Genomic DNA, 9,425 nt, shown 5'->3' with positions numbered 1-9,425 from the left:
CTCTTTGTATAACCAAGGTGGGTTTGGTGTAAATCAATATACATATAATGTATGCACCTAAAGCAAAACAAAAACAAAGGAGGACACAGGAGCACACCAGAGCTGAAAACATCCAGTTTCATGTAGTTCCTGTCTTCAAGTAATGAACAGCAAGCCTTGAAATGGAAGTGTACTCCTACTATTTTCTTAATACTGGAGGGCTGGTCTGTGTTTACTTTACCAGCTCACACCCTTAAGAGACCGCTGATAGTATCAGAGAATATGTCACACTTCACCTGTGTTACATGACAAGTAAATGGCATGAGTATGCTTCATTTATATCATGCCTTGAGTAACATGAAGATGTTATACCAAGTGTTTTTTAACTTTAATTTCTGTGAACACAGTGCAATGTTTACAGATGATTAACATAAGGCTCTAATGGTGGTTTAACTTGTTTGTGCAGGGATGTTTGACTAGTTACACATACTATTTTTCAGCAGTGTTTCATATTCACACAACCTGATACAATAGTCTTTTTGCTCCTGTGCAGTTTCACCTGGAGCATGTGTTTTCCTTATCTGGTTCAGGACTTAAACCAGTAAAACTTACTTTAAACCAGTCTAATTGTGTGTTTCGTCAGTTGGTTAAAAGTCTGATTAATAGAGAATGGATGTTAATTCTTTGTCATCACCCAAAGTGAAATTTCTGCAGAATAGTAATTTATTTCGACTTTACAGGATAGAAGGATTCTCTTATCTTCATTATTAAACATATACAGTGTTACCATTGAAAAACACAATAAATACAACTGGAAATTACTGAAAATATCTGAATAAAATAACTTCATGAAGATAAATTAAAAAACTAACACTGGCACCTGAGAATTTAATAAATAACCTTATGATCAATTTAGCATACATTAAAACAAAGTCATAAGCTTATCTTCAGTGAGTAATAAAAATTGGCATTGACAGACAACAGGGTCATAAATATTTCCATTAATTTTCTAGACAGAATTTGTTTTTGTCATCTTTAATTTCTTGTCTAGCATATTGCTTATAAAAAACAAATGAGGCATATTAGTGCACATACTTAGCTTCTTATATCAGGTATCTTACTTGCAGATTTTTGAAGAAAAACAATTGAATATGGCTTTGCTTGCAATGATTGTGAGGACAGTTTGAGCCATGGAGTCTGTCACATGAAGAACAAAGGCAGGAGGGGAGAGCGGTTCTTCACTTCCTTTCTCAGCTTCTCCAGATGAGGACGTTCTGCGTCCATGACTGTCACCTGAAGAACTTGTCGATGGTGTTGCAAGGACCGAGGCCTTTAGCTTTTTTAGAAGGGGGAGAGGAAGGCGGGTCCCGTCTAAGAGTCATGAATTGAACACAAACAAAAAACATTTTATAAATTAAAACATCTCTTGGTGACATAATTGTAAATTCATAGTACTTTTTACTACAGCACATGGAATATGCAGAGACCACATGTCAACATTTTGTGCAGCAACAATTTGTAATCAAGCAGTCTCACCTTTTGGTTTTGCCTTTACTTGCTTGCGGTGGCAGTAGGCGGCCTCTGTCTGTGAACAGAAACAGACACTCATGAACATGGATAGAAAAAAAAAAAACAACTCCATCGTTATCTCTTCTCTGACAAAAAAAAATGACATCCACTGAGGAGGCACACAATTGCAGCACCTCTTAAGAGGGATATAGAGAGTGCAATTTCTGAGGCAGGCTTGTTTAAGAGGAAACCAGGGTGCAGTTCATTGTAGGAAATGAATAGGTGAGAAAGTGATTTAGCCATTTCCAAGACCAGGGCAATGGAAGGCCCATGGGCTGAAATGAGATGTCTTTTCTCTGTAGGAATCGATACAAACTTCTCACACAATGTCACTGTCTGTAAATAACAAGGTCATAGGCCACCAGCATCCTCCCAAATAGACATTCCTTCTGTTAACTCATGTCATGTCATACAGCCACATTTTATAGACTTTACTGACAGGATGGTATCTGTTATCAGCAGGTAGATACATTCTCAGACTTTAGGTTCATGCTCTGAAATACCTGGAATCCCAAAGTATACGAACAAAACAAATAATTAAAGTTGCTATAACTGATATCTTTATAATAGCAATGTATCAAATGACATTGTGAAAACTATGTGAAAGGGGTCTCTCATAGTGATGAACCTACAGAGAATTATCACCCAATGCAGCTGTGGTCGAAAATTGCTTACTTTACTTGCTCAGCCCCGACTTATTTCTGCTGCCCCCAAGTGGCCAAAAAAAGCAGTTATTGCAGGTTTAATGACAAAACACAAAGAAAAAAGTGGAATAGGGTTAATGTTAAAAAATATAATTATAAATATTATATTAAAATATTGAACAACCTCATTTAATACACACACCCACCCATGGCCTTGGTATTTGTAACTGGAGGTGGATTCATGGGAGAGGATGCCTGTCCCCCCAGCTCATGTAAGACCTCCTGGTTCAGGCAGAGGTCAACGTGGTGGTTGAAGATAATGAGGTCATCACTGTCCTGGGTCAGCTGACATACTGGGCAGATGAGGATGGGGCCTTTATCATTACATGGCCGAGGCTGTTGCGAGGTCATGGTTTTGTTGTCACCATTGATCAACAAAGCCATTTGAACAGAATTGTTTTTCAAGCTGCGTTGGTCTTCCTGAGGATCAGCTCTGTTCGTCTCCAACTCTTCACTGCTCTTTGCCTTCTCCTCTTCAACCTCACACCCCCCTCTCCATTTGTCAACCACTTCACATTCTTTATGTTCACTGTCCAGGTCCAAAGCTGACTCTGTGTCAGAAACAGTGTTTTGGTTTGGCTTTCTGGAGGTATCACTGAGACACTGGTCTATATGTTTGTTAAAGACATTCAAGTCAGTCGTCTCCACCTGCCTGAAACACACCGGACAGGTAAGGGTCTCTGACACTGTGCCACCACAGCCTGATGTGGATGCATGGGCCTCCACGGGGGAAACAAAGTCATTTTCTGAGAGATCTGAGGCTGTACAGTTACTCTCTTGCACTTGTGTTGATGTCTCTGCACCCTTTTGAGCATAAGTGCCTGTGGAAGTAATCACAGAAGCATTCTCCCTATGTCCTCCCTCTTGTGTGCTTGCATTCACTGTCTGGAGTTGCAGTCTTTTGGCATGAGCCCTTTGGAAGAAAGACTGTTGGGGTTCCTTACCAGTCTGGCTCCCCTCTAACCCCCTCTGCTTACTCCGCCAGGGAACTTCCTCTTGTCTCTGGCACTTCTGCGCCAGGGGAAGACGAGCAAGAGGCCAGGTTTGGAAGGAGTGATCGGAGAGATGCTCTTTCTCAAGCTTTTCATGCATTCCTTGGGAAGAGCCACTAGAGTCTGTCTTGCCTGGCTGAAGAAAGCCAATGATGCTCTTCTGCAGGGGCTTTTTATCATCCAAACTGACAAAGGCAGAGATTCTTACACCTACGAGCATAAAAACAAATTATCTGGAGAAAACTTCAAAATTAATGACAACAGTGTTATTTCTTTCACATGCAGTGTGTCACAGATCATTTAGATTTATTTCAAGTTAGTTATAGTAATTGGCATGTCAGTTATATTGCTATATCTAATTACCCATGAGCCTCAGTCTGAGTGGCTGGGGGCTTTCGTTGTCTCTTTCTGTTTTCAGGAGGTCCTTAGCAACAGCAAAGATGTCATCCACTGTAGCAACAGCATATGGAAGCGTCAGCGCCCTGGTTTTCACCTCAAAGTTCACGTTCTTAAGCTTCAGTGTGACTGTTTTACCCTTTAGGAAAATGAAAAAAATACACAGTTGAATTCCTATTAAGCAAAACAGTTAAGGTCATTTCTGTTTGCTAACAACCTCTTAATTACAAGCATTATCAATGATACTGTATGGAAGGGCCATAAACAGGAGAGAGGTGGAAATCTGTGTAATTGGTCATATCACTGATTGATTTGTCAGAATGCATTTTGTGAGAAACACGCCACAAAGCGCTTTCGTAGTAATGTGATCATCTCCCAGGGAGACATTTCCAAGGCTGATAGTAGCCCCTGCTGTCTCCTTAATGGCCCTCCATTTCCTCCAGCTATCAAGGCCACATTGGGACGCAGGCGGGGGGGTGATGGTCGTGCCAAGCCATCCAGTCCTTTCTCTATCGATTTGAAAAGGAATGAACAGGTTGAGGTAATTGTATGAGATTCGGGTTGGAGTCAGGGTGATTCTAGGTAGGCCAAGAATAAGACAATATTTTTTTACCAACATAACCCTTTTCTCTCAATCCATTTTTGTGGTGTTGTCCATTTCTGTTCAAATATGCCCAATGCTTGCTTTATTTAGCTTCTCTTTGCTCAGTCTGAGACAATCGCAGAGAGTTAAGGCAAGAGTCATCCAAGCAATGTCACAGCATATATATATATATATATATATATATATATACACATATATACATACACATATATATCACTGATTGATTTGTCAGAATATATACATATATATATATATATATATATATATATAAAACTATCAACATACAACATAACCTCATGTATGGTTGATGTAACAAGGACAGGTAGCTAAAGATGTGTTTAAGAAATGCACAGAACCTCTATGTTTATGTTGAAAAACAAAGCAACCTTTAGGCCTTCTTTTCTCATGTCTTCTGCCAAGTCTTCACAGAGCTCCCTGCATAAAGACAACTGCTCCTCGGCTTTGCTCAGTTCTTTAAATGTCCTGTAGAGATTAAGTGCCACAGAATGGAAGAGAGGAAATGAGGGGGAGTTAAGAGCCTGGACACTAAAAAAATCAATTCAACTATGTCAGTGTCTATTTATGCCTCATTAAAACCATACCTTTCTGTGCTCATGCTTTTTCTTTCTTCATGCCTGTATAAATGCAAAGACAGTGAGTATTATCCCTCTTTCTCAAATGTGTTGAGTTTAATTAAACAGATAGTGAAGTACCTGGCTATATAAGTGGAGCCCACACCCAAGGACACCTGCATGAAATGATGCCAGCCTGTCTCCGAGAACAACAACGACAGCAACGCCATCTGCTGACCAAGGTGAGAACAGCTACTGATGCCCAAAGCATTTAGCATCTTCTCACTCACCTTCCCTATGCCAGAAACCTGGAAAGATACACAAACAACATTTTTACTGGCTTTAAATATTGATACAGATTTTCTTTCAGCCATCTTTCCCCCATCTGCAGCACATCATTAGTCACTTTACACCACATCTGTCAGCCTTTAATAATACAAAATCTCAAGATTACATTCTAACATCTTTCCATAATTATTCACCACACCACAAGGCTCTGTTTATGTTTTAGTGTGAGCAATGTGTACTGTACTTTGCGAACTGGGAGGTTCTGGACGAAGTCCATGACTGCCTCTCTAGTGGAGGGGAGTCTGTATTGGCCGTTGGGCTTGTTCTTGTCACTGCACACCTTGGCAAGCATTGTGTTTGGAGCAATTCCTAGAAGAGTGAATAGCATAATTGAATAGTGTATTTGTAAATGAATGGCTGGCAAAACATACACATGATGTTGATCATAATTCTAAACTAAATGTGAAGGATAGACTTTGCAGACTTTTATTATCATTGTTGAGCAGTTTTGTTATTGTAAAGAATGAATTATACTTTAAGTGGAATTGCCTGTCCCCTCATATTTTTTAAATTTAGTTTTTATTCAGAAAGTAGGAAGGAGAGAGAGAGAGGAAAACAAAGACGAAATCCCTGACAGGATGCAGTCACACATGGTTCACTAACCAGAAGAGAGAAACACATAACTTTAGTTAAGCATATGTTATAATTCTCCTGTGAACTAAAAAGCAAAATGTTTGTGATTAATAAAACACTATTCTTTTTGGTCAGAGTGTTTTCCCTTCACCTGCACTGGCAGTCAGCATTGTCTTCTGCTCAATGCGGAAGCGCATCTCTCTCACAGCCTCCTCAACAGACTTCCCAAACACCTCGAACGCACCACCAGCAGCACCGGCACCTTCAGAACCCAGCAAGCAGGGAGAGGAACTCGGGCTGTCGTCAAACAGGACCGGAGAGAGGTCTTTCATCTCTGGCACTGCATCCGGGAGAAGCTCAATTTTCTCTTCACCTTTGCAGAAAATAAATGATTTCACACAATAATCTGATGGATTTCTAGTGTATGAAACTTAGTAGTTCATCATATAACAGAAATGTCTCCTGTCATGTGACCATGTCTACAGTAAATGTAGCAAAAGTGTCAGTTACAAAAAAACAACCATACCACACCATATAATCATTCTACATTTCTGTATAATTAAGTCCTGCCTGTAATGGTGCTGCTGGTGCGGAAGCCATGTGTGCATGAGGAATCTGGCCAACTCTGCCTCTGTTCCAGGTGGTCTGTGAAATCCAGATAGGCTTCATCCAGGCTCATTGGTTGGAAGTGAGGGTCATAGTCTGCAAAAATAGCCCGGATCTAACAGAAATATACAAATTCATGAGCACCTGTTAGTTTAAGCAAGAAGCCACAAAAAGGCTGCATAGCATTTCTTTTAATGCAAGTTTCCAGATGTATTTATCTCCTTTTGCCATCACTCTTACCTCTTCACTGACAGCTCTGTATTTATCAAAGTTGGTTGGAACGATAACTAAATTGGGGCAGAGTTTCTTTGCAATGAAGCCGGGCATGGCGGCTCGCACCCCATACTTCCTGGCATGGTAGTTAGACGTTGACTGAAAAAGAAAGGGTGTGATCTAAATAAAACAGTTACATAAAAGAAGCAATCAAAAAAAAGAAGCGTTTTAGTTACAAAACTCTCAATTGAATGCTAAATTTGTTTTTAAACCATTCATATGACATTCGTGTGAATTTTTATGATTTCTAATATTAGAAATACTGTGCAATTCATTTAGAATTTCAAAAATTAAAGGTGATGTGACCAGTAATCTAATGCAGCTAGATTTTCTATTCCCATGCCTATTTCTACTCTGACTATCTATCACTATCACTATCTGTCATGCACGGTGTCTGGTGCACTTACACAACTAGCACATGCATGAATTATCTAAGAAATTACTGTCATAACTGTGTCCATTTCGCAGATAATATTTTAGCCCACCAGCATGCTCATGGATCCTACTGCCATGGGCTTGTCCTTCAGCTCAGGGCAGTCTCTCATCTCCACAGCAGCGTAGAAAGCATCCATGTCCACATGTACTATCACACGGCTTAGATCACGGCTCCTCTCCAGCTCGGTGACCATCCTCTCCACCTATAAAGAGAGATTTGATGAAAAACACTTGGAAATGTAGCCTTTTCATTTAATAGGACATCATAATTATTTGCATGTGTTTTTGAGTGACCTCTAAAAAGAAACCGATGCCAAGCATACCCAGTTAAATCCATACCATGACTTACCTGAGCTTGTGCTTTCTTTAACTGTTGTTCTGTGACCTGTGCCTTTTGATGCATCATTTTCTCAATGCGCTGGTTCACCTGCTGCTCTCTCTTCAGCTCATTCTCATAAAACCTGGATCCCTGCAGGGAAACGACAAGAACAATAAAAAGTTACCGATTCTGTAGCACAACTATAATGAAAAGCTACAATAGCACATCTATTTTTAGGACTGTATGTCATTACACTGGGGATATAGGGCTTTCACACAAGGCTGGACACAGCCAGTAAAAGAGGACCTCATATTTCATATTGTCCACCGCACAGTATAGAGCCTTGTCCTTCCTCACACATCACTTATCTTTGTTAAGATTCTTCAGACACAGGAGAGAACATTTTGCAGATGCAGACTGCTGTGAGTATGTATGAATGGAAGATTCTTGGTATATCATACAGACCGAACGAAACAAGTCTATTTGAGATGTTAGTATCTACCTTGGATGACTCCATGATGATCTTGTTGATCTTGTCCCTGTCAAGTCCCTCCATACCAGCCTTGTTGTCATTGAGGGCCATTCTGGAGAGGAAGCCCTCTGCCTTAGTGGATGCAACCCCATTCTCCATTCTGAAGAATGGACCCTTGGTGAGAAAACAGTCGTTTGTTTTTTGGCAGTAGCCAAATTTCTAACGATCTCAACTCTGTTCTACAGTTAGTTGATAAACATGTAAAATATCGTAGCTATGTATCCCATTGTGTGTCCGCCTTTTCTAGCTAGATCAGATAACCAACAGTAATTCAGCAACTTACCTTTTCACACTGAACAGGAACAATCACACTGAATCAAGATCGCTCAGCTGTCTAATGTTAATATATACATGTTTTGAAAACAGTGACGATGACGATTTTGGCGGCACTTCCGCGTACATGCGTCATCACCGGATAGGGCGGGGCTTGCCTCCTTTACCTCTTTAAATAAATTAAATTTAAATTTAAATTAAATGAAGAAAGTTTTGTATATTGACTATGTATTTGAGATCATATTGCGCCATTGAGAGAGGCTTTGCGAGATCACTCTTCACCCCTTTCAAAGACGCCAAATAATATAAACCAACGTGTAAATGTCCAACTATCATGTTAGCATAAAGTGTCTCCAGATAATAGTGTGTGTAGTTCCAGAGAGAATAAACATGAAACGAAAGCTTAAGATAGTTTTTTGGTTGACATCAGTTAGTATTAAGAAACTGTCCATCTGCCCTACAGCTTTATACAGATATAAAGAGTTACAGCATATTCTTGTTATAAGACAATTACGTTACAGAAATTACTTGAAAAAAGTACAGCTACCATAACAGATGTTCTTTAAAGCTGCAGAAGATGATAATGACTTTGATAAATTTAACTTATTTACCCTCACGACGGACATGAAAAATGTTGCCATTTAGACTTTATGACTTGAAATTAGTGGTATTTTTTCTCTGATATGTAGTGGACCTCGTGAACCTTGGAGTGCGTTATCATCGTGTGTAAAGTACACATAATATAAAAAGTGATAGAAGAACACTAAGCACAAAACTCACTGTTAAAAATAACCTTTAGCATAGTTTGAAGCATGATCGATCTAAATGATCTACGACAGCCATACCGTCATATAATACAACAGAAAATCTCAAAGAATAAAACTAGACCTGTTGATATATTCACGCAGAGCCATGATGGATGGGAAGTTTTAACTCCCAAACCATCTTTAATGTATTTCGGCCCTTTCTCCTTCTCTTTGCAAAATAGACTGCAGTCTATAGCAAAATCAAAGTTAATTTAGCCAAAATAAAACTTTTATTTCCGGTAATATTTTTTTCAAAGTACATCCCCTAAACGTGTGTGCAGTTGCACGTTTGCTGTCATTTCGAATACAAAATATCTTTCGGTAAGTATATAAGGGAGGAATCCGTCGCCAATTAAAACAGTATTGCCTCCCTCTGTCCTGTTGACTTTGGTACGGGTTCTGTTGCATTGCAACCCTTATGTTAAAAATCAAATAATTTTAATT

General features: G+C 39.5%; 1 protein-coding gene across 1 annotated transcript; it reads right to left on the bottom strand.

Moving 5' to 3' along the window:
* Positions 1-1,191: 1,191 nt before the first annotated feature.
* Positions 1,192-8,241, bottom strand: polk (polymerase (DNA directed) kappa). Its single transcript, XM_070904955.1, has 15 exons — positions 8,186-8,241; positions 7,873-8,016; positions 7,401-7,520; positions 7,102-7,254; positions 6,584-6,715; positions 6,308-6,458; positions 5,889-6,110; positions 5,349-5,473; positions 4,958-5,124; positions 4,847-4,879; positions 4,631-4,727; positions 3,608-3,779; positions 2,399-3,454; positions 1,516-1,564; positions 1,192-1,350 (listed from the first exon to the last, which is right to left on the bottom strand). Exons 2-15 carry the CDS (start codon positions 7,999-8,001, stop codon positions 1,269-1,271), a joined length of 2,688 nt encoding a protein of 895 aa, XP_070761056.1. The 5' UTR covers positions 8,002-8,016; positions 8,186-8,241; the 3' UTR covers positions 1,192-1,268.
* Between the last annotated feature and the right edge of the window lie 1,184 nt (positions 8,242-9,425).

This window comes from Enoplosus armatus, chromosome 4 (genome assembly GCF_043641665.1).
Source record: "Enoplosus armatus isolate fEnoArm2 chromosome 4, fEnoArm2.hap1, whole genome shotgun sequence".
In the NCBI taxonomy this organism is placed as follows: Eukaryota; Metazoa; Chordata; class Actinopteri; order Centrarchiformes; family Enoplosidae; genus Enoplosus; species Enoplosus armatus.
Note: the sequence above shows the minus strand (reverse complement) of the source record. Positions and strands in the feature narration are given on the sequence as shown.

What these genes read in the sequence shown, in the direction of transcription:
- polk (XM_070904955.1), bottom strand. Translation starts at nt 8,001, where the DNA reads ATGGAGAATGGGGTTGCATCCACTAAGGCAGAGGGCTTCCTCTCCAGA. An exon ending in TAAAGAAAGCACAAGCTCAG is followed by an intron (nt 7,255 to 7,400) that starts GTAAGTCATGGT and finishes CTCTCTTTATAG; the next exon opens with GTGGAGAGGATGGTCACCGA. An exon ending in ACTCAGACTGAGGCTCATGG is followed by an intron (nt 3,455 to 3,607) that starts GTAATTAGATAT and finishes TTATGCTCGTAG; the next exon opens with GTGTAAGAATCTCTGCCTTT.